Source organism: Zonotrichia leucophrys, chromosome Z (genome assembly GCF_028769735.1).
Source record: "Zonotrichia leucophrys gambelii isolate GWCS_2022_RI chromosome Z, RI_Zleu_2.0, whole genome shotgun sequence".
NCBI lineage: Eukaryota > Metazoa > Chordata > Aves > Passeriformes > Passerellidae > Zonotrichia > Zonotrichia leucophrys.
Window position 1 is genome coordinate 37,463,486 of NC_088200.1, and position 25,877 is coordinate 37,489,362.

Genomic DNA, 25,877 nt, shown 5'->3' on the forward strand with positions numbered 1-25,877 from the left:
CATTTTTATGTTTTTCCTAATAGAGAACTGTTATTCCTACTCCCGTACCCTTGCCTGAGAGCCCTTTAATTTCAAAATTACAATAATTCAGAGGGGGGGAGTTTACATTTTCCATCCCAAGGGAGGCTCCTGCTTTCCTTTTCAAACCAAGACATTGGGAACAATGAAAAGCTAAAATTTCCTCCCACCCTCAGAACACTAGAAATCAAGAATGACTAGTCTACCAGTCTAGGATGCCACAAGATAGATCCCCCATTTTTTATAGACTGAAAAGATCTGAGGAACCATCATGTTCCCATGGAATCTGAAATAATACCTCATAAGATAATTGAATTTGTTGAGCTGTGTTGAAGAAAGGAGCTTTCATGTGGCATCTGGAAACAGCAAGCCAAACACCACATACCAGGTAGGCCTGGCCCCTGTTACACCTATGCAAAACCACAAATTTGCTATGCAGCTACAAGTAAATGACTGGGAGTGAAGCTTGATCTGGTCTCCTTTGCACAATCATTTTAATATATTTTAAGTAGCATCAGTTACTCTACCACAAAGCTTAGAAAACCTTGATGTACACATATGCAGAATTATAAGATTTGCAGCACTTGACTTCCCTCATCTAGTCATAATTGTTCCCTATTTCACCATGCTCAGCCCAATTCAAGCAAAGTACATAATTTCTTACAGTTATAAGAAGCTAGAAAGAAACCCTTGGACTTTGGAGATGAATAAGGGCCTGCAAAAGGGGATTGCTGTCTGAGGGTGGAGGAAATCCCACAGGACCTCTGCTTCTCCTGGGGGTGAGCACCCCTTGCATTTTGTTGCTCCAGGCTTTACCTGCTTTCATGCCATCACCATTGACTACTGCAACCTCAGTACAGAGGCCATTGCAGCAGCAAACCACTACAAAGGCAGAAAGCCTGATGTTACAGCCTCCCTCAACAGCAGCAGAGGAAGTTGAACATTTATAGAGTAAAAAACTGAACTGAGGGCTCAGCTTCCCACCATACTCTGTCCCCTCCAACCAAGATGAATGGGCAGTGATGGCCAGGAAGGGTCCATGAGTACTGCAGACAAGCTACAAACTCTTGTTGAACTGCAACAACTTTGGAAAAGACCTCATGGTGGACTCAGTTCGATGTAAATTTATTTGGCATCATCTGTGACTGTGTAGCTACCGAAAATGAGGTGCTTTCTCATTCTCCTGGGGAGTACCGGAATGAGAACAACAAAGAGAAGCCATGTCATGGTACATCATGGTAACGTTTCACACCACAAGATAAAAGTATCCTTCCACATTTATCTTCCAATTACTAAAGAGAGACTGGGGTTTATCTGGCATTCAAATAATCACTGATCTTCAGAAAAAGAAGAAACCCCAGAGACTAGGTAATCATGACTAAGAGAAAGAGAGAACTTAAAAATACGTACATACACAAAGACAAGAAACATGTCAACACCACTTTAGCACTTTCGTATTTTATTGTGGAACTGAGTTTGATTCTTTTACATCAAATATCCTCAATGGAAGAGGGGATATTGCACACAAATATCATAAAAGCACTACATATTACTTTCACTGGAAACTAATTTTCTACATTAGATATGACTGGATAGAATAGAAGTGATGCAGGATTATAAGACATAATACCATACACAGCTGCAGACTGACACAAACACCATTCAGAACAAGAGAGAGGAGGTGTGTGAGGTGCTTCTCAGCCAGCCACAAGACTTTCTTTCCATAGTTTGGAAGATAATGGCTGCATGCAAATGCGTGAAAGCATATTTCAGATTTTGTCTTTTACATTGAGATGACAGCCCAGTCTTGAAGAGGTAGCTCCTGCCTTCTGGAGCACTTAGTTAGCCTAGTAGAGAGAAGCTGCTTCTTAAATTTTTTTCTTTCTATATTTTAATCTATTGTTTTATTTAGTTACTCTTTTTTGAAGATTTTTTTTGTAAAGTCACAACAAACAAGAGTTTTTTCTTTTTTTTTCAAATTTAAAATAGCAAACATTTTTAAACCAGATGAATAATATAATTGCATTCTAAGAAATGCTTACCCATAGTTGATTTTACTGTTTTGTTCAATTATTAAGTGAAATGATGAAAGCTTTTCTTTTAAGGGTAAACATTATATTTTTTCATATTCTAGTAAATCCAGACCAAGAAAATTACTATTTCTCTCATAAACATCATTACTGAGCAAGAACCTCTGGCGACAGATGAACAAAGAGAAGCGCATGACAGAAATGCTCCAAATGCACAGCAAGTGCTCTTTGGAACTCGTTTGCTTGTGTTGGGAGGGATTGAAAATTCAATTAACAAATTTATTAAATCTTAGTAAAAGAGTACCAGAACTCTCCTAAAATGCATAAGCTATCATAGACAATTAAAAAAACCCCAACATTCATATACACAGTTATCTCCATTCACCACAGTATGTAAAATAAGTAAAAAAAAAATCAAAAGTGATTTCTATGAATGATGGGGTGAAAATAGAGGTCAATGAGTCAGGCCCACCACAGGACTTTGAAAAGGCATGCAAGAGAGGCCCTGTCCAAGTTCAAGAGTGGGATGGGATCCCCAAAGTTAATTCTTCATTGAATTATGAAGCATTATATTAATAGCTTAAAGATCATGACTGGGAATGCTGTTATGGGTAATACCATCATTGAAATGGAGTGTTCTTTGCACTCAGATATTGAATCTTTACAATTAGAGTAATCAATAACAAACCATGCTCCTAGAAATCTATGCTGATCAACAGCACTCATCGTTAATGTACACAGTACATCTTGATGACTGTTACACTAAACTAGTTGAGTAGTACTAGGATTAGCACAGGTAGATTAGATCCACAGGCAGGAAAGTCATTAAGGGCAAGAGGAGCCAATGGAGGAGCTCATCGCAGCGTTGAATCTAGGTACCATTGCCGTTTGGAAGGGAGTGGATGGAACAGGCATTACAATACCTCAGAATAGCCAGACCATGGTTTTAATATTCTTGTAGCAGCAAAAAAAGCAAATGTACATGTGTCTAATTATAATTATTATTTCAGAAGTAAAACAAATGTTTCAGCCATCCTAAATTTGCTTGGGCATATTTAAGGCTTGATTCCAATTTAATTTACAGTAGGATCAGATGACTGTAACTTCCCTGACAGTAGTGAAATTGCTCCTGATTCACAGGAGTGAGTGGCATAAGTGAGATTAGTCACAAAACCACCACTGTACTTAAAACAATTTTCTACCAAAGCAGAGATACAAACCATGTCAGGTGTTGTCAGAAAATCAGAAAATCTGTTCCCACCCACTCAAAAGGTTTGAATTCTGAACTATATAATAAAATAGACAAATCAGAAAGAATTGTAGAAACAGTACAACTATTCTGCCAAAAATTCTGCAGAACATACCTGCAAAATTATACAACATAGTCTGCAAAGATATCTCAAATCTTTGTAGACTATGTATTACAAAAGCATTTTAAAGTGAATTACATGAGCCCAGCAAACATGCTTGTTTTCACAATACATTTCCATCTGCCTTTTTGTGCCATAGTCACTCTGAGTTATTGTTAACTACTTAAAAGGTATAGCAATAAATAAAACAGCATTGCTAGAGAAATCTAAAAAAAGAGAAGACATTCAAAATAAATCAAAACCCCAACCACTGACAAACAGTAATTCACAGCATTAAATGGGCATGAGAAGCCCACATTTACAAGACCCTAAACCAGTATTAGAAAACCCTCATAAAAATTAGGAGTGCAAACATACACCTATTAAACAAAAATATCCTAACAATGTGAAATTGAAATAAATTACAAGTAGAGAAAATAAAATGAGGTCATAGTTCACTACATTGTAAAACTTAACAGCCATAATGATGATTCATACAACCAGCACATAACTCCGTGCTGTAGGCCTTTACACCTTCTTAAATTCAGATTTGCAGACCTTCTACAATGCAACAAGATTTTTTTTAATTGGGGTAAAATTTCTGAGACTAAAAAATCCAAACTGTCTTAAATCACAGAGCAGTGGTGCTGTTCCTCTGCAATCAGTATAGAGAAGGAAAAGAATGGAGGCATGAAGAAGGAAAGGAAGAAAAAAAGAATAGTAAAGGAAGAGGTAACAAGTGGAAGAGGAAAGGAAATGAAAGAGTTAAAAAAGAGGATATGAGAGGAGGAGAGAGGAGTAAAGGAAAGAGAGGAGGAAAGGAAAGAACAGAGGAAAGAGGAAAGCAAAGGGGAAGAGAAGGAAAAGGAAGGGAAGGAAAAGGGAAGAGAAGGTACTTTTTGCTTATTGCTTGTTCTATCCTTTTCCAAGATCTTATGAGGGTTGAGAATGTAAGTTATAACCTTTTAAGTATTGGGCAATCAACTTCTCAAATCCCATTTTCTGTCACCATCAACAGAATAATTTTATGAGGGTGTCCTTCCATACCCATCTCCTGAAAAAAGGCATTGACAGTTGACTGTTTTCAATAAATTTTACCTCAATATCAATTCTCACTAGAATCTTAAACAACACTACTCACTTATCTTACAAAACTACTAGAAAGAATGCCTTCACCTGAAAAATTTTTCTTTGCATTTACCTGTAAATGAAAATGTTTGTTACAAGTCATGTATTAAAAGTTCATGCAGCACTAAAAAGAAAGGCTTCTGTACATTTGTTCCCATGTTCACTCTTAAATTAAACAAATAAAATCAGGTAGGACAAAGGAAGGCTGAATACTGTACAGGCTCACAGGTAACCTTTTCCATCGTTCTGAATGTTTCACTAAATTTTGTAACTCTGATACTAGACACCACTTCTATCTTGCTTCCACAGTACAAAAGGAGCTTTCAAAAAAAAGCTCATCTTGCCTTGTTGAGCTGTCCAGGTGCATCTGTGAAGTGTTCACATAACTAATATATGTAATTCATAGCACCAAACCATTTGACCAGTCAGATAAGTTCCTAATACCACACATGCACACTCACGCTTCTTTACTGGTGTAACTATGATCCTACACAGATGTTTTATAAATTTGCTGTCTCAGCATTAAAAAATAAGTGCATCAAGTTTCTTTGTACATTCAAGTCACTTTCTAAGGCAAATTGTCTACTGTATGTACTCCCGACCGCTTTGGTATTTTGCTTCAGTTAATCGACAGTGGACATGGGTGTTTTCAAGCATGTGGACTGGTCAGTTCTGGCTGGAGTGAGTGGGCTTTCGCTGGAAGCATGCCTTAGACCAACAGTTCTGCATGTTGTAAGAAAGGTTTTAGACTTCTGGATGGGGTGCAGGCTACATGCATATTTGGCCTATGATTGTTAGGGTGTGTCAGTATGCAGAGTTCAAATTAAAGTGGAAAGCTGCTGATGAGTGATTAGGTCATACATCCCTTCCTAGCCATGTTCTCTTTCTTTTTATGTTTGAGCTAACTTAATTCTTTAAAAAAAGGATCCCCATAGTGATAGCTCAAATTGATAAAAATTTAAGACTTTCTTCTTATGTGAGAACATAAGCAGACTCTAGTAAGCGATACATCTATTGCCACGAGACTAATGCAGACCTAATAATATACTACTTTCTCCTCCTACCCCTCTCTCTCTTTCTCTCTTTGTATTTCTTTAGAGGGCAAATGCCTCTACCTGGCAAAAGTCAATTGGGGTTGCTAGTGCATGGTTTCAAAATGTTCAGTGGAGATGCAACTGGATCTGTATTTTCGCAGTAATTTGTACTCTACTATGGGAAGACTGTTATTTCCCTTAGCAACCAACATAGACTGAAAAATATTAGTGACTTGCATCACTGTGACACAGTATAGCATTTGGCAGGTATATAGTTCAGCAGTTGAAATAGATGACTTGAATTTTCAGGAAAGGTGTTTTCACACTGAAGAATTTCTGGAAACGCAGTTTAATCTTGTGATGCACGGTCTTGCTCTTACAGCTCAATCTTGCATGCAGGAAAAGATTCATCTTGCATAACAACAGTGCTGCTGCTTGCCAAAACCATGATGTTGAGATCCTGCTGCTTCTCATGGGTGTCTTGATACCATTCCCTCATCACTTCTGAGTCATGGGTTGGAATTAAAGTCACCTGCAACATGAAGTAAAAGTCCTATTTAATGGACCACAGAAACAGTTGATATGTAATATGTCTTTTCAAGAAGCCCCAGCCAACAAGTATGTTTCCCTTTCGGAAAGAGTGAATTTTTATGCAATAAATACTTGAATAAATGGATGGATAAAAAGAAATCAACATGTAGGTAAGGTAGAATGACTGAAAATAAGGTTTATAAAAATAAAATGTTGGTTTTGTAAGGTGCTGTTATAAATAACTATGTAGTTCTTGGCTTTCGCTATTATGTATTGGCTTTTGCAAATTATTATTAATCACCACAATTTTGATATAGTACAAATTGTAATCACTTTTATGTGCATTTAATATAGTATAATTTGTCAGCTTTTTGGGGCAGTGTCTTGGTCCCAGTGTAACTTGTATATTTTAGTGTGGTAAACATAAATTATAGTTTAGGCTCTCACAAAATACTAAAGTGGATGCTATGTGTTAACTTATGCAGAATCAACTGTAGTTGTGGAATAATAACTGATGTCTTTGTTTTTATAACCAACTGACAGAAGTGAGAAAATCAGATGAATTTGTGAAATAGCTGATGTTGATTTAAAATACTTGTGGAAATAGCTAAAACGGTCTGCATGGTCAGATAACATTTGTAAAGATGTCAAGATCCCTGCCACTGACCCTTCAACTACCACTATCGCCTGCTGAAACCACAGAAGTGAGACACGACTCTCAAAATCACATCCATGATTACTGCATGTACTCTAAAAAGATGGGTCAGCGGTTGAACCAAGCTAAAGAATCCCTGGAACATGTAAACAAGTTTAAAGAAGTGTTTGAATATGTTTAATCTGTATGAATATGTATTTTACTAATGCAATGAAAAGGTACATAAGAAGACTTGCTATGATTAGCCAGTGTGCCTCTAGCTACAGCTACACACCCATCGCTGTTTACTGTCCCTTTTATCCCTTATTAAACTTTTAAAAATGTTGAAGATGAGGCTGGTTTCTCACAGTGCTGAGATGCATCTTTCAAGAGAAGTATAAGGTTGCAATCTGCACTGATAACTCTTCAGATTACAGACAAATATTTTTTTTACTTATTCATCATAATGGAAAGGCACATGAAGTTTCCAAATGCATGTAATTTCTCTAAAAAGTGTGAAACATTTCTTCCCTACTTAAAACTGCAACAATGCCAAACTCAGATCATGTATGTGGTGTAGTAAAATCATGAGATGGCCAAGCTGGCCCTATAAACCAGTTCTTTACTGTTTTAAGAACCAGGAACTGGTCTGAAGGGACAACAGTGCAGCTCTGCTTCACACATCACTGGTGCCCAGCCAGGGTGCCTGCTGGGGTTTAGGATTCATCCTTTTGTTTCATTCTCTCAAGGAATTTTCTCCCAGATATGTTGGTAGGAGATAATAACGATGGGGTACTTAAGAAAGGCAAAAGAAGTTGCCACACCTCAGGGGAAGAGTGCAGCTAGCTACTCTCTCTTTTTACCTGGGGGTTTGTAGGACAGACCCCCAGGTAAAGGACAGAGATACCAGGAGAATTGGTCTGGGTAAAAGGTGTTGGGTGCAGGTCCTCTTTCCTCTCATCATATTCTCCATTCCAAAGGAGGTTCCTGCCTTTCTTGGCAGACACCTGTCTTTCGAACCAAGCCAGGGCCCCATTCTCTGGCAGCCACCATCTGTGCCAGAGGTGCTCTAGTTTCTCATAGCTGAGAAAGGTTAGACTTCCAGATTGAGATGGCAATGAAGAGCCTACCTGCATGTTACTCTCCCACTGTGCCTTGCCCTCCAGCAGGGAGTCCAGAACAGCCCTGCTTGGCTCCTCGGCCGCGGCATCATTCCCGCTCACCACATAGTAGGATGACCGGACTCTCTTGAAAAACTCAACATCAACATTCTTGCTGTTGCTGTGGTTGGGAATGTACACCAGATCCAAATACACTGGAGGTCCTGGAGGCACTGCTGTAGATTTTGCCACCTTAGTATTCCCAGGTCCTTTGGAAACCAAACAACAAAAGAATATATCACAGGCTGGTTAAAAGCATGCATTTATTAATTACTGTTATAACCACTGAGGTGAGATGTGGCCAATTATGGAATTACCCTCCTACATACAATGGCAAGTTACAGCTTTGTTGTACCCCAATTATGATTGTAACGGGAGCAAAAACCTGAAAAATTGGAACTATATAATACAATAAAAAATCACTACCATATGACAAAAATTTGGCTGAACCTTTTCCAGTAATATACTACTATTATCCAACGATTACATGCAGGGCTGTGATTACTCAATTACCATTCAGCAAACGGTGCTATTATTTTCCTGATGAAGTGCAGCTTTTTGAAAGTCTGGGGTATGACTGATCATAAAACCTTGTATCAAACAGGAGGCCATGAAAATCTGAAGCTGTCCTGAAATCTGAGGTACATAGCAAGACATGATAGCAATTGATGCCCTCAGGCGGCCTTACAGATGGATCAGGAAGCTACTATACATGAGCACAAAGAGGAACTTGGAAGGAGGAAGTTGCAAAGCAATTCAGAGAACAGAGTCAAGTATTTGTCTGCCTGCTGTACCCTTATTTGCATACACAAAGTAGCTAATTATCGCAAAAAGTAAGGGGAAGCATTTCTTTGCTGCTGTACACAGTATATACGGTACTTGATCTAAGGGCTTCAGTCAAAATGAAGTGCAACATGTAAACACAAAACTATTACACAAAAAATCGCATCTTTTGCTCTGAAATCATGGTGGCTTTCGCTATTATGTATTGATGACTGATTCGCTATTATGTATTGATTGGTGACTGAATCGGGCTTCAGTCAGTAATTTTACCTAGATGATTAATGTTTATGGTTTATTAGCTTTCTCATGTTGATTAAGCTTGGTAAACAATTATCTGAGCAATATGATCAATTTAGGGTTAAATAGTGTAAGGCCAGAAAACTCCCTTGCAGTTGTCTAGCATGTTCTGGCACACACTACAGGGCAAAATGCCAAATGAAGTGATAAGATTTCCTGATTTAGACAGGTTTTGCCATTGGTTTTGTTACAAAATATTTTATCATCTTTGATGATAAAAAAAATCTCAGATATCATTTTAATTTGTACATACCAACACTGATTATGATACTTGTTGCTATATTTTTGCAATTTTATGTCATTACAAATTATTCCAGCATATACCTGAGAAGTATGCCTAATGACTTTAATATAGAACTTAAGTGCTGCAGAAATGCACAGCAAGAATAACTGCATTGCTGCTTTGAAATGTATCTTCTAACAGAGATTCAAATGATGGGGTAAGAAAGGAACAGTGGACTACCAAAAATGGGGAAGCTAAGGACAATTGACTGCTGGTTTGTTTGTGCTGAATTCTAGAACTGCTTCTTGTAAAGAAGCTTTCAACAAACATCAGTCCTCACAGCAGAAAAATCAAAGTATCCCCCAAATAGCGCCTAACAAGGTCTGCTGGAAACAATCGATTAGCACAATACCTCCTTCAGTAATCTAATTCACAATTTTTTGCTACTTAGAATGTATAAAAGACATTCAAAATTACATTAACTTTCTGTGTATTTAGTTATCAGTGACGGCATAAGACTGGATTATGTGATGTACATGCTTACTTCACTCAAAATGCTTTTACTAATGGTAAATTTTTTTAAATGCTGCTTTTAAAATCAATTCAGCAAAGTAATATGAGGATCCAAAGAGAGATAGTGACTTTGCCTCGCACAATATTAAATTGCATTAATTTATGTTAAAGAGAATTGTATCTACGTATTTCTCACAATGAATAAAAGGGTTCACCTTGCTACTGATTTTACTTCACCTACAAAAGTGGTACTTCCAATGCTATTAGGTGGTTAACTGTTTAGACAGCTTATATTAAATTCTTTCTATTTTATGTTCTCTCTGGGCAAACAGACCTCAATTTTCTCAGATTATAGAAGTAGTGACTTTCATGCATTTAAATGTGGCATTTGCATGCTGGATTTGTACTTAAAACCTGAACTTTCTTTGAGGATATGCCACAAACCACACTTCAGGCTGATATAATAGCAAACTAACTACACTGCAACAACTAAGAAAATCATAACACCAGGGCATCACTGTTTGTCTTTACCTGTGGTTGCAGTCTTTGCCGACTTAGATGTTGTTGTATTTGCTGCATTCTTGGTATCCTTATCTTTCTCTTCCACTCGAGACTTCACCTCTGGATTAGAGATATTTTTGGTTGCCTTCTCCACAGATTCCTTCTTTTTTGGAGAAGCTGTTCTGGAAATTTTGTCTAAAGATTCTTTTGTAGCTGGCTTTGGTGAAGCCACTTGTTTTGATTTACCATCACTTTTTTTAACAGGAGAAGATGACTTGGTCTTGGTACCCTGCTTTTTTGTCTTTGTCTTCTCTTTGAGATCCTTCTTCAAAGGTTTACCTAAATTCTGTTCAACCGGCAGAGCCTCTGGGTCAACCATGGTAACATCAGAGTGCCTGGGGGAAGGGCTGCGATCCTGCATTGGAACAGGGGGTGGGTCAATGTGTTTGTACGTAATTGTCTTGTCCGTTGGAATGGTTTCCGACTCATCTTCTGAGTCAATGTTAGCATCTGCAGTGATGGAAGGACATTCCTCAGTCTCCGGGGGAACATCCGAATCAGTCTGAGACGGGGCAGACTCGCTCACAGACGTGGGAGGAGTTTCATCACACTGCCGCCCTTGCTGCTTTCCCCCAGAAGGAGGCTGAGCTCCCCCAGACTGAGTCAGTGGCTTCTCCTGATCTTGAGACTGTTCTTCACTTGCAAACCACTCAAGGGGATTTGGGTTGATAAATGAAGGTGAAAGTTCGGTTTTGGGATGTTTATATTCACAAGAGGACACAAGACATAAGTCAACATCTTGACGGGATTCTGCTAACGATTTATTCGGAGTAAAATGTGCACTTGCTTCATAGGAATAGCTGGTAGCTTCAGGTGACCTCCCAGTGCTATCTCTCCCAGTTGTCTCAAACGAGTAATCTGCGGCTTCAGGTGAACTGGAGGCTTTCCCAGTTGTCTCATAAGAATAAGTCATGGACTCTGATGACCTTGTGGCTCTCCCAATTGTCTCATAGCAGTAGCCAACGGCTTCTGGTGACTCAGAGGTTTTCCTTGTTGATTCATAGGAATAATCCATAGTATCAGGTGATCTGGTAGCTTTCCCAGCTAACTCATAGGAATAATCTGTGGCTTCAGACGATTCGGTAGTTTTCCCAGCTGTCTCATAGGAATAATCTGTGGCCTCTGGTGATCTGGTGGTTTTCCCTGTTATCTGATAAGAATAATCGGTGACCTCAGATGACCTCATATTTTTTTCAATTATCTCATATGAATAGTCTGTACCCTCAGGTGACCTAGTAGTGTTCCTGGTTATCTCATAGGAATAATCTGTGGTCTCAGGAGACCTAGTAGTTTTTCTGCTTGTCTCATAGGAATAATCCATAGCTTGAGGTGATCTAGTAGATTCTCCAACTGCTTCATAGGAATAGCTGATACTCTCTGGTGACCTTGTACTTTTCTCTCTGGCCTCAAATGAATAACTAAGTTCTTCTGGTGACCTGCTGCTTTTCTCTGAATCTTCTTTATCTGGGCTGAGTAGAGGTTCTGGACTGTGCTTTGATAGGGGTTCCTGATAACCAAAAGCTTTGATGGGAGACAAACGCTGTGACAACAAAGGTGTGTGACTAGCTGACACTGCTCCTGTGATTGCAGGAGGTGAGTCTGGAAAAGTAGGAGAGTACAGGGGAGTAGATTCCCTTGGAGTTAGTGGAGACAGGTCAGATTTTGGTGACAGCTTTTCCCCCAGGCTCTGTACCTTTTCTGAGGTAAAAGAAGAATGCAGTGACATCTCTCTGGGTGGAACACCACTTGAAAAAACTTCCTCTGGCAGTGGTGAAGCTACCTGGGAAGGTGTATGAGCTGATGAAGTTGAGGATGAAGCTTCAATTTGAGAAACTGAAATAATTTCTGAAATATCTTTCTCTTGAGAGTAAGATAACTGTTCCACAGGTGAAATCTTCTGTGCAAAAGGAGACTCCTGTATATCTGAAGGGCTATAATCTACTTCCGTTGGTCCGTTTTCAGATATATGGTGTACACTAGAGGCTACAGCAGGATATTCTGGAGACTGCCTACTAAAATCCATTGCTAAAGACTGCTCAGGTGACTCTTGACCATATTCTACTGACATAGCTGACTGCTCAGGAGATCTGTGATCAAGCACCGGTGTTCTTGATTTTGCAGTTTTAGGTGAGAAATCTGGTGGAGAAATTGACATAGGCCTTGGGCACTCTTCTTTAGATGGAGACATTTCTGTTTCCTGAAAAGTTGTTGGTGTTTGAACAACTGAGACTGAAAGGGAATCATCAACTTCAGTAGAGTGGGGAGAACCAACCTCAGCATGCAAAGAAGGAGATACATCATCAGTAGTTGGTTCTGGAAATGAACTAGTGGCAACAGATGCTGTAGAGACAGAAGCTACTCCTTCTATATGGGAATAGGTGTCTTCTGCAACAACCTCATCAACAGGGGTTGCAGACTTGTCAGAGACAGTGCCTTCAGAAATTGACATTTTGGTATCTTCTTTTAAAGAACCAAACTGACTGATATCTATTTGAGTTGGTGAGAGATCACCTGCTAACTTCCGCTCATCCAAGACCAGTGAAGACTGGGAGCTGCTGGGTTCTGTGTCCTCCATTTTCCTTTCCAGGCTGAAGCCTTCCTTAATTACCATAAATTCCATGCTTTTTTCATCTTGTTTTTCTTGGAAGAGGCCCACAGAGCTTGCTTCGGAAGCTGGGCTCATCTGAACAGGTGATTTTTCCTTTTCAGGTTTCCCCTCAGAAGGACTTCCATAGTCTCTGGTGGGAGACTTTAAATCAGCACTCAAAAATGCATCGTAAGTGGTCTCTGAACCTATCAGTGGAGGACTCCGCAGAGGCGAGAGAACCTTTTCAATAGGAGATTCTGAATCTGGCACGGGCTCATCCATAGGGCTTATTCTGCATTTCTCAGACTCATCTTTAACTTCACTGAACTCAACGCTAACAGGAGCTTCTGTTGACTTTTCACTGGTTTCAGAGGGAAGCTGACTGGACTTCTCATCAGTGGGAGACTGATAATAAGGTGTGTGGCCAGCACTACCAGCAGCAGACTGTGACGGAGATGCTACTTCTAATGTTTTATCTTCTGGGCTTGTGCAGTGCTCTTCAGCAACTTCTTGGTGTACATCAGGCAATTTAGCAGTGGGGACAGACTCAGAAGGAACCTTGATCTCATTGGGAGTGAGCGAAAAATTCACGCTACGTTCACTCAGTGGTGTTTTGGCAACAGGCGATGGAGGGGACAAACTGTCAGCTGGACTCTTGGCTGAACTATGTTTTCCACCATCTTCTTGATAGGGTTCTCTGATTTCTAATTTGTCAGTGCCTTGGATTTCACTTTCTCTTTGCCGGTATACATCCTGGAATGCAGATTTGCAGAATTTGTCTTCTTCTAATGAAGAGGGTGGTGAGATGGTAGAAGCTGAGGCATTATAATCCTTTCCTTCTGTGGCCTCTGTTTTGGATCCTTCTGAAATCCCATTAAAAGCATCTGGAAGTGGAGAAAGTTTAGTTCTGCTGAACTCCTGAGAGTACAGTGATGTCTCATACTTGGTAATGTTCACATATTCCTGAGAGGGCGACTCGCTTTCCTCATTGTTAGTTTCATCACTCATGACATCTCGGGGTGTTGACATTTCATCCATTGGAGTTGGTTCACTGGATATTTCAATGGTGGACTGTGTGTAACCTGAAGTAGCAGTGAACTCCTCAGGTTGATCTTCTCTATTTTCTTCATCAGAAACAGTGGTTTCGCTTTCTGAACCACCAGGCAGAGTCTCATCATGGATAGAAGAAGCTGGTTCAATCACAGGAGACTGAGACTCAGAGCGCTTAGCTGGTGTAATTATGAGTAAGCCATACTTATCCTCGGCTTCACGAGATTCTGCAGCTTTGTCTACCACAGCCATCACGTAATCTTCTTCAGCTTCTGTTTTTTCAGTTTCTTCTTCATCTCTGATGTCTTCTGCTTTGTCTTCCTCATCTTCTTCAGTCTCTTCAGTTTCTGCCTTTTCTATTGCTTCTTCCCGGTCTTCTTCAGCTCGTTCATCGGATGCCTCATAATCTGCCTTTTCAATATAATTTTCATCTTTAATGTTAGTATCTACTTGAGTCATTACTTTTTCTGAGGCACCTGGAATTTTACTTGATTCTTCCACATATGGTTTTGTGGCATCCAGTTGTGTTTTTTCTACTTCATTTTCATCTCGTTCTTCAGCTTCTTCTGTCTCTGCCTTTTCTTCATAATCTGCTTCAGATGATTCTTCCAAGCCAGTTCCCTCATCTTCAAACTTTTCATTGTCATCAACCTTATGTTTTTCCACAGGTTCCAATTCTTCAGGTGTCTGTTCACACTCACCCTCAGCCTCTGTGGTAGTTATGCCTTCATCAGATGACTCAGCAGGTCCTTCATTATCCAATTTTTCTTTTTGTACTTCAAAAGCGTCTTTTTGTACTGTGCCAGTGAGTTTCAGATCATCCTTTATAAGTGCAACTTCAGATTTTGTTTCTTTTATTGTTTCCACTTCTTCAGCTTTTAATTCCTCAAAATCCTTTGTTAAATCCTCTGGTGAAGACATAAGGGATCTCTCTGCTTCAAGCTCCTTTCCACCAGCTGTAATTTCTGCAGCTGCTACAGTTGTGGCTCCAACTGCTGCAAGGGCAGCTTGTGCTCCACTGACTTTGAGGTCCTTCTTCACACTTTTAACTTTTCCTTTTTCCTTTGGCTTTCCAGCAGCTATTGCTTCTTTTTTAGCAGGTTCCTCCTTCTTTTGTGGTTTAGGCTTTGCTGCTGGTTTTTTGGCTTCATTTGAAGGAGTAGCTGTCTTCTTTGTTTCTTTAGGAACCTTTTTGATGTCCTTTTTGATTTCTTTGTCTTCCTTCTTGATTTCCTTCTTCTCTTCTTTTTTAGTTTCTTTTTTAGGTTCTTTTGGTGAAGCTTCTTTCTTTATTTCTTTCTTAGCTTCCTTCTTGTCCTCCTTTTTCACCTCTTTCTTAACTTCTTTCTTGATCTCTTCTTTTTTTGGTTTTTCCTCTTTTTTGACGGGTGTTTTCTCTTCTTTTTTAGAAACCTCTTTCTTTGGTTTTTCTTTGTCCTCCTTCTTTTCTTCAGGCTTTGCTTTGACTTCCTTTTTCACTGTCTTCTCCTTTGACATTTTCGGTTTTACATCTGTACCTTGTTTCTCAGGAGTTTCAGATTTCACTAGTTGTTCTTCCTTACTTGCTATGTCTTTTTCCACCACTATTGGTTTGGTCTCTACTTTTGCTGGTTTTTCTTTTTTAACTGGAACTTTTTCTTTACTTTCCAGCTTCTGCGGCTTTTCTGGTACTGGACTAGGCTTCACAGACTCTGGTGTTTCTTCTTTAGATTCCTTTCTGACAGGCTTATTTGGTGGTGTCTTTGCAGCAGGCTTCAGACTCTCCTTGCTATCTGTTCGTTGTTTCAATTTCGCTTGTTTCACAGCTGGACTAGCAATGTTCCCAGTTAGGTCTTTTTGTGTAACCATTGGCTGTTTAAGGAAGTCTAAGTGTTTGAGTTTTTCTAGTCCCTCTAGAATATTATACTGGGTGCTGTTTCCAGGAAAGAGAACTCTGATTATTTTTTCTGCAGGATTATCTGGATGCCACACAATCAGGGATGAGACAGAGGTGAAATAGGATAAGGGAATGTCAAGCTCTTGGCCATTAGGTAGTAGGAACTCAGCTTTATCTTTGTTAGTACCACTCCACTGCTGCATAAAATATTGCATCTCTTTGCTATTTTTGACAGGATTAAGCACATACATCTCAAGTTTGCCAACTCCCATTTTCTGAAATAAAATGATAGGGTCAATGGTATTTCCTGTATTTCTGAAAAGAGGTTCTGGTTTCATAGACAACTTATTTAAATATTGGAGAGTAAAGCAAGCTTCTTCTACACTCCTTTTTACTCTAAAATTAGGATCCAGGTTCTTCAGGTTCTCAGGTACATTAAGGAACACAACTCCTAAATCAGGCGAGATCAGATTTTTCATCCAGTCACTGTTGGTAGTAGACCCTTGGGACTGTTCCTCTTCTAGTTCAGCTATCTTTCGCTGAAGCATGCTATTGATTCCTGGCAGATTGTCATCTCCAATGTGAGTGAGCAGAATGGAATCTACCCTGTCCAAGTGCCGGATAACTTTCCAAAAACAAGATTTTCTTTCAGATCCTCCATTGATAAGCATATTGAATCCATTCACTGCGAACAATGCCGAGTCCCCTCTTCCCCCTGGGAAAATGTAACAGCAGGGTTTGGAGAGCTTCAAGAAACCTCCTGAGGTTGGAGGCTCCAAAATGTCAAAAGGCGATGGCACTTCTACTGATTCTGACAGATACTCTGTGAATTCAGAGAGTCCTTCCATCTCAGGCAATATGGAAGCTGAGTTGAGTTTAATGTTAATGAAGTCTTGAAGGTTGTGTCTGTCAAGGTTGGAATTTTTCCAGTCCCCTTCCTCAGGGCAGAAAAGAGTTAGGCTGGCTTTGTTGGCAGGGTGTGTGGTGCTCAACAATTCACCAATCTAGGGTTATAAAACAAAAACACAAGAAGATGCACACAAATTTATTTTTTAATGACAATTAATGCCAACACATATTTCCTGATCAGATAGATAAAACATTTTTCATTTGGTTCTGCACTGGTGAGTCTCCATTCTAGATGCTAAAGTAAGCTGGTATCACAACTATTTTACTGCCTTATTTTTTTTTAAATACAGAGGAGGACCTTATTTCTGGTCAGTACTGCCCAAAGGACAGCAGGATACAAGGTTCCCCCTTCCCTTCTTCATACTTTATAGAACTGGGGGGATAACGCAGCCTGTGCTGCTACTGTGTATGTCTACCATGGGCTCATGAGTCTCCCAGCTGGTCCAAGTGCGCCCAGAAGAGACAGCCAAGTATCTAAAGGATAAAGCACAATCTCTCAACAGGCAGAAAGCAACTGCCACACAGAGGAGGCCAGCATCCTCCCAGGGGCAGCTGCCATCCTTTCTGCTTCTCTTGGGATATATTCCTCCACACCACTGTTTGTGCAGGTCTTTTTGTGGGCTGGCTCCTGAAAAGTCAGTACTGCTCCCAGATTTATCAAGATTGGCTGCAGGAGAGTTTTCCAAAACAGTGATCACTAAGATGCTGGAATTCAGAATCCTGTGAGGAAGCAAAGCAGTAAGCAGGACTTACTGCTTAAGTTCAGGATTTACTGCTTAGTTAAGTTCAGAGGTCCTGAACTTAGACCTCTTCAAAGACTACTTGGAGGAATTCCATGGTTTAGGGTTTTGGAAAATATGGGGGTCTATTGAAGTGGAGGGAGACGACCATCTGATCACTTTTTATAACCGTGTTAATTAAGTTCATGCATATTGCAAAACTCGAGCTCACAATAGGTCAGAGATAACACACCAACTCCTCCTTTTGTTTCCAATACCAAGATTTGTGTTCTCAAAACTTACTTTTACTTTCTCAAAACAGCTAAAGATAGAATATCTACTTGTTATGAGAAAGCTGCTTGAGAACTCTGGTATGCAAGGTTCTCAAGGCCTTCATGTTTGTCACTTTTACTTGTAATTAAAAACAACTTGAGAACTTCTACTGTTTACAGAAACAGGCTGTGAGAATTTGCTCCTCACAGCTGCCTTCTAAGCCATTTCTGAAAAAATCTCTAACAGGGGTCCAAGAGACTTGGTCAGTATTCAAGCATCCCTCCTTCAAGCTCAAGACCAGCGTATTCCCAATGAGCAACAAAGGGGTCAGGAGACCTGCATGGATAAGCAGGGAGATTCTAGTAAATCTCACATGGAAGGAAGAAATTTATGGGATGTGGGAAAAGGCACAGACCACATGGAAGAACTATAAGAACATTGTCAGAATATGCAGGGATGTAACAAGGAAGGTCAAGGGCCAGCTAGAATTGAGTCTGGTAAGGGCCATCAAGGACAGAAAGAAGGACTTCTACAAGTACATCAGCAGCAAAAGGAAGAATAAGGAAAATGTGGGTCACTGATAAATCAGATTGGTCTCCTGGTTATGGAAAAGAAGGTGGAATTACTGAATGCCTTCTTTGCCTCAGTCTTTACTGCTGAGGCCAGCCCTCAGATCTTGCAGATAAGGGAGACTGGAGAAAAGAAAGAGTTTTCTTGGTTCTAAGGGGTTGCATTACAGATTGGCTGGGCAGACATAACATCCATAAATCCATGGGTCCTGATGAGATGCACCCACAGTGCTGAAGTAGCTGGCAGATGTTGCTAAAACACTCTTTGAAAAGTTATGGAGAAAAGGAGAGGTGGATGATGACTGGAGGGAAGTCAGTGTTACTCCTCTATTCAAAAATGGGAAGAAAAAGGATCCAGGAAACACTGGCCAGTCAGCCTAACTTCCCCTCCTCAAAAGGTGATGGAACAGGTCATTTTGGAGGTCATCACCAAGCAGATAAAAGAAAAGAAGGACATCAGGGGCAGTCAGAAAGAATTCCCCAAGGGGAAATCATGCTGACCAATCTGACAGCCTTCTATGATGGCAGGGCAGGACAGGTCAGTGAGGGGAGAGCAGCGGATGTTGTCTGCCTCCACTTCAGCAAGGCTTTGGACACCGTTTCCCATAACATCCTCATAAATAAAGCTCAGGAGATGAGAGTTAGATGAATGGACAACAAGGCAGATCAAGGACCGGCTGAATAACAGAGCTCAGAGAGCTGTGATCAGCTGAGGAGAATCCAATCTTATTCAAACTCTTTATCAGCAACCTGAATGAAGGGATGGAATGCACTCTGAGCAAGTTTGCTGATGACACTGTGGGGAGTGGCTGATACACCTGAAGGCTGGGCATGCCATTCATGATCTCAAAAAGCTGGAGAATTGGGTGTAGAGAATGAAGTTCAACAAAGGCAAATACAAGGTTCTGCATTTGGGGAGGTGTAATCCCAAGAACCAGTAACAGGATGGGGGCTGAACTGCTGGGAAGCACCTCTGCAGAGAATGACCTGAGAATCTTGGTGGATGCCAAGTTGACTATTCTCCAAATGGGTTGTCAAACACTAAACCAGGCTGCCCAGGGAAGTGGTTAAATCACCATCCCTGCAGGTATTTAAGATCTATAGATATGGTGGTGCTTGGGGGCAGAGTTTAGTGTTGAATTTGGAAGTGCTGGGTAAGAGCTGGACTTGATGGTCTTTGAGACCTTTTCCAACCCAAACAATTCTGTGAATTTGTCTTTTCCAATCTTAATGATTCTATGAATCTATGACTAAATTTTGTACTTCTGAGATTCCAAGGTCCAGAGCCAAAGAAAGATCAAGGAGAAAAAATAGGGTTAAAAATGCTCATCACTAGTTTGATTTAAAATTCATGGACCACAAAATTTGGAATCTAGAGTAATTATATTAATTTTGCCAGTTTTACTTAACATTCTAGTAGCAAAACCAACTGCTGCAATAAAGGCACAGAAAATATGAATTTCCATGCCACAGTACTGAGAGCCATTTTTTATCCCAGGGTTCTGAACTAAAAACAGTATTTGATGGTCCCAGATAAGAAGACAAACATGAAAAAGTATGACATATTTTACCTTATTTCAGTCCAACAGATACTTTCATTTGACTTTTTTTAACTGACAATTCAGCTAAATGTAGCTTATTTCTGTTCTATTTGCCCTTAACAAAGAGACCACCAAACTTCTATAGAGAAGTAATTCAGATATTAAATGTCAATAGAAAATGTGCCAGCACATCATCATGAAAAATACCATTATCTTCTTTGCAGAGATTCAGTTGTCAGTTCAAGATTTAAGAACATTTTTCACAAGGATGGTATAGATAGCAGTACTGAATAATTGGGAATTCTTGGACCACAAGCTGTATCAACAGAGGAAATTAATACATAAAAGATTAATGACGTTTGATTGTGTTGGATCTCTCTGGGCCTCTCTGTGTGTAGGTCTCACTTTTTTCTTTGTGTTACTTAATTTATTTTTGAACATTTACCAAACATGTAACTCAACAAAGATGCAGCGGCTGTTTTAAAAATACCAGTCCAACCAAGAGATAAATAAAGTCCAAAATAAATATTTTCTACCTTCCTGTATCATTGTTACTGAGTATCTAAACCATTTGACAGGAGTATAAATAAATCTCACCATTATGTCAGATATGGCCCTATCTGAATGACAGCAAATGAAAAAACAAAGCAGAAAGAATAAATGGAGAAAAGGCTGAAAAAGTTAAAAGATAAGGACAATTGGGGAACCATTACTGTTGTTTATTGCAGAATTAAGAAAAGAGGGGCAGCATGGATGACAGCTTTGAAATGGACTTAGATTTTCAAGAGTACTTCATATGACATGTCTCTGAAAAGGGTTGAAAACACATTATTAGGGAGAGCCAAATGTAAAAAATCATTTACTCTGAATAAAAAAATCCAAGTCTGTTGCATGCATAAGGAAATAAAACTGGAGTACAGACTGCTTCTCGTAAAGGGCCGAGTTTCTGTCTAGGTAAAAAAAAAATATATGGTAACATACTGGGGAATGAATATATTGTGTCAAGGTTTGGGGTGACTCCTCTCCAGTTTATATTATACCATATTTGGATTTCTGCTTCATGCTTCTAAATTCTGACTTTTTTGTTCCCTGAAGTCGGCATGCATAATGCAGACAGTGTTAAGCCACTGGAAGTCCAGGCTAATGAAAAATTAAAGGACATTTATTCTAGGCATAGATTGTATCTGTTAGGACTACCAAATTCAGTCATGCCTCAGAAAAAAGTATTCAGTGGATTTGAATTTCAAATGGTGACACTAGGCATTGACAGTAATAAAAAGATGTAGCTATTCCTTCTCTTCTCCAAATTCAAAACCACTGCGTGAGCAAAGAAATATACCAGCAAACCTGAATAAACCTTTTTTAAACATTGAAAGACATCTGTTGAGGAATGCTTGAGTTTTAAAGGTGTCTCAATCAGTGAAGACAAACAGTAAATTGGCTGCTCAGAGAAAACATGGTTATTACTTCCTATCCTGAATCACAAAGGTACAACGCATGTGTTGGGCCATGGACAAAGAAAGACTTTCATGTTTTAGCTGCTGTTGCAGAAGCAGGGGAATTGGACATTTCACTCCCTCCCACATAGGATAAATTGAAAAACCTGCTTTCAGGCTTTTCCTGAAGAGAGTTCTGCATGTTAGAGACAGATTTCTGAATTAGACTTTATACAAATATCTCCCAAAGTGTATTTACTTATTTGCAAGCACATTCCTGACCTTAGTTCAGGTTTGGCCCAGTGAAGTAAAAATGGGCAGAGGCCAGAAACACTCCCACCTTACATGGTCATAGAATCAGAGAATTGTTTAGGTTGCCAAAGACCCTTAATATCATTGAGTCCAACTGTAAATCTGTCACTGCCAAGTCCACTAGGATCAGGACAGCACAGTAATTCTTTCATCTCATCACCACATAGAAAACCAGTAGCCAGTTTTTCTAGACCTTTTTTCCCAATTATTTATTTTCAATTTTTAATAAAGATGTTGCACACGTGAACTGCAGCAAGACAAACATGATCTTTCTTTGGTTTTTTGAAAGCTTGCAGACACACTGAGACCCCGAGGCTTCAGAAACAATAGGCTGGAAGCCAGCACTTGCTGAGAGCCACACCAGCTGGCTGGTGAGCACACTGGCAGCCACAGAGATGAGCCAAATGAGCCTTACTCATAGCCCACGGGAGTGTGTCCTGAACACCCACTACTGCAGCAACCCCACAGCATCGCCAGCTCACGGCCAACCCCCATCCTCCCAGTTTCCAAGCAATAATTTTGTTTCCTAATGGTAACAGTAGTATTTGCCCCTAGTTTTGCATACAGTCATAACGTAATTATGTGTTGCTAATTAGGCAGACATAAAGAACTTGAGCTTGTAATTTCATAGAAAAGTAACTCTGAGAAGTGCCAGTGAATTTTATGTGCCAGGACTGTCCCAGGGAGCAGGAATCCAGCTCTTTCCTAAACCATTTGCTGAACAAAGAGACTTTGAGAAAGATCAAATGGATACAGTAAGGTCAAACTAGAGCTCACGCAAACTATGCTATTTCAGCGCTGAACTTTCAAACCTCAGCCCACTGACATGCTTCTAATTAATAGTGGAAACTAAATCTGTATGGATGCAGCCATACAGTTTATTTAAATATATACTTTATATGGCAGCCAAATTAAGTGTGACAGCTTGTTTACTATGGATTCCTGCCCTATGGGAGCTTTCAGACACAGAGCATTAAGTAAAAGAGCAAAGTAACAAGTCATGAAACAAATGGTAAATACTGGTATATTTAATGCTTATCATTTTGGTATGTAAAAACCACAAGTTTTACAGATTCACGGGCCATATTTTAGAAACTACTATAAAAAGTTAAGCAGGTAGATGGTGCAAAAAATACAGTTATTCTAACAAACACCCTCTGTCTTATTAATGCCACTTGCTAAATAGCCACAGGCAAGAACCTGGTGTCAAGTTTAATTTGACTATTTTGTATGTACACCTTAGATTAACAACCTGTGTATTTTAAACACAGGGCTATCTCCTTCCATTTTTAAGGATTCCTTGATTTTTTCTTTCTGGAAGGTGTAATTTAATTTCAAATTAATATTCAATTATTTGGTTAGGCAATTTACATTAAATCTAAAGAAAAATAAAAAAAACTTTTTGCAAGAAAGCCTGTAATAAAGAGTAAAGAGCAGCAGCACCAGGCTGCCTATGGTAAGTAACTCTAACAAGACAGACACTTTTAACCTTCCTAGGAATCTCAGCCAGCATGCAACAATGCATGGAAGACACTTTTCTAAACATACCTCTTGATCTGTGAAGATCTCAATGAAGTTCTGGAAAGAGAAGGACCCTGACTGAAGAATGAGTTCTCCTGTGTTTTCAAAGCACTGGCCAGTTAGAACAAGGAGTTTGTGCCTTGCAGCATCTGTGATCATTAAGCGTACCTAGAGTGAAGAAGAGAAATACATCAATAATGGGAGTGACCACGTGTTTCAATAGTCCAGTGAGAACACAGAGTTTATTTCTCCTAATTTACAACCAGTCTCTGGAACAGGACTCCCAAAACATTATGGAGTTATACTGCTGCTTACAAAAGACAATGAGAAAGGGGAAAACATGAAAAAAAGGAGGGGCAAGATGGAGTTAGAAAGAAGGTCTGAAGAATAAACCAAATTAATGACATGAAAAAAACAGCAAGGAGCAGAAGAGAATACAACTTGAATGAAGAAAACATCATTTTAGCAACAAACTTATTCATAGTACAGTTCTTGGTATACTTTTACAGAATTGTATCAGGACAACCTTGGTAAACTATTTAAGAGCACATGCTTGCTTTACTTGACCCTCACTACAGCTACTAATTGTTCTTGCTTACCACTCCCAAGGGGAAGATTTATGTGCAGGCTAGGAGAAAGCCATATATTCTAAATTTAGGAAGAAAACTAAACAAAACCTGTGTAAGATTCTATATTGTCAAGTAAATACTTTGCAAATACTTCAAAAGTCTTACCCAACACTGAAATACCAATTCAGTCTATGGTAAGCTATGAATTTTAAGTGCACTAATTCCTCTATTAAGGAAGAAATAAATCAAACCCGAACAGTGATTTCAGAACAAGGCTATCCACATATTAAACTAATTGAGCAAATGAGCAGAGCCCATCTGGGCCAGCTCCACATGATAATGCACCCAAGCTCCATCTCCATGGAGATGACACAATCAACTCAGCTCTCCTAGCAAGATATTCTTTCCAAGGTTTGTATTGATTGTTAAGCAATCAATTTCTCTAAATAACTCTTGTGAATGCCAGGAGGCTGAGCCAGAGAGGCTTAACTTGAATCTCTGGTGAACAACTCACGTTTCTAGTACAACAAGAAAACACACATTGGAGAGTATGTATCTCAAAGAAGATCCCAATTCTACCGTGTCTTCACTCTTATTTTATTAAATAAATGACCCTGATACTGAGCAGCAGAAAGTTCCTTTAATTAAACATAAGGACTAGTGCTGGTGTGCCACTGATTGCACTAAATAATTACATATTCAGAAATATAATGTATGGATTTAATGTATCTATTTCTATTTCAGACAAAAATATAGATAAGTGCAAACATTGGTCTGATGTGAATTACTCAAATCTTCTCTGTTTTCACTCTATTAAAACTGTATCAGAACTGGCTTCCTTTTCTAAGTTTTCTTTTGTTGCTGCCAGCAGTGCTTATCAGTTTGGCTTATCAGGGTAAACTCATCATGTTTTCCAACAGTAAAACTACTTCCTGACTTGTCAATCACTGAAATCACTGATATTTGACTATCATATAATTCCCCTTCAATTTTATTAATTGACAATAAAATACATTCTGCAGAGTTAGCAAACTATGCCAAGAAAGTAAATAAATAAATATTTGCAGATTACAGATCATAATGTGTACACATGGAGGACCGTAAGAGACACATAGATTTGTGTCTGGGTACAAATAAGGTTTTTTGAAGAATGACCAGAAATTTGTCTCCTGATTTCAAGACCACTTAATTTTAGAAGAAATACTGCAAGGTCATGATTCTGTTCAGTTTAACTGCTGGTTAAAGTTCAAAATTTGTTGAAGGAAGTGCACAGCAAGATGTAGGCTCAGTCAAAACAGAGATTAAGATGGAGTGTGAACAGAGACCGGCACATCAGCAGATCAGTGGTTTCCCATGATATGGTACATATGATATGGTACAGTCACAGGAACATTAAAGCAATGGAGTAGGGACTTCCTAAAAAGGGTGTAAATGTTCATTGGGGTTTTCTTCAGGAAATAACAATCTCTCTCTCTTTGGGCCTCTTTTTAATGGGAGGTGTTTGGCATTTGACAGGACATGACAGGAGCTTTGGGCACCATCATGCGTGGACTACCACCAGGGTACCAGGTGTATTGTATTTCTTTCTAATTTTTTTTTGTTTGTTTGTTTGCTTGTTTGGCTTGGCTTTCTTTTTTTATGCTGCTGTTTTACTTTGGTTTGGTTTTTGCTTATTTGTGTGTTTTGTTTTTTTCCTGAGTGAATAGATTCCAGTTCTTCCTCTGGTGAAGTCAGAGCTTCATATGGTATATCTCTGTCTCTCCCAGACCCACCCTGGAAATCTCTGATATTAAGTTCTATCTGCCATAGTGAACAGACAATGTCTACTCCAACCTCTGATTTAATTCTGTCACCTCTTTTTGATGGTCTCTTTCTGAATTGTGTCTATTCAGAGCCTTGCTTAGCCAGCCAAGTTAAATCTCATCTGTCTGACTGGGGCCAGTTAGGCAGGATGAAAGCAAAGATCACCTCCCACCGTTTTGTGAGATGAAATTTACGGTAACATAGCCAAACATCTTCCAGAGCCAATGGAGTAAGCCCAGGGCTCAGAAATCATTAATGGGAGTAGATCATGTTCTTCTATGTAGTCATCCATCAAAGGAATGACAAGCAGCAGTAACAGAAATAGCATTTCCCAGCTTTTGGCAGTTTTTCGTCTCCTCCACCCCTTCACAGATGCACACACTTGATGGCTTTTTACTCAGAATGAATCCATAGAGTTGCTATCCTGGTGACCCCCCTGTCCTTACCAAGC

The 25,877-nt window shown here is 39.4% G+C and overlaps 1 protein-coding gene across 1 annotated transcript in view; it reads right to left on the bottom strand.

Annotated features, from left to right (window-relative positions):
• Window positions 1-1,460: 1,460 nt before the first annotated feature.
• The window catches only part of MAP1B (microtubule associated protein 1B), a 70,367-nt gene continuing 45,950 nt past the window's right edge, over window positions 1,461-25,877 (bottom strand). The window contains exons 4-7 of the mRNA XM_064736470.1: window positions 23,082-23,222; window positions 10,232-16,778; window positions 7,855-8,093; window positions 1,461-6,091 (exon numbers count right to left, since the gene is read on the bottom strand). Coding sequence (XP_064592540.1) covers window positions 5,936-6,091; window positions 7,855-8,093; window positions 10,232-16,778; window positions 23,082-23,222 — 7,083 coding nt within the window. The 3' untranslated portion in view covers window positions 1,461-5,935. The remainder of the gene's footprint in view (window positions 6,092-7,854; window positions 8,094-10,231; window positions 16,779-23,081; window positions 23,223-25,877) is intronic.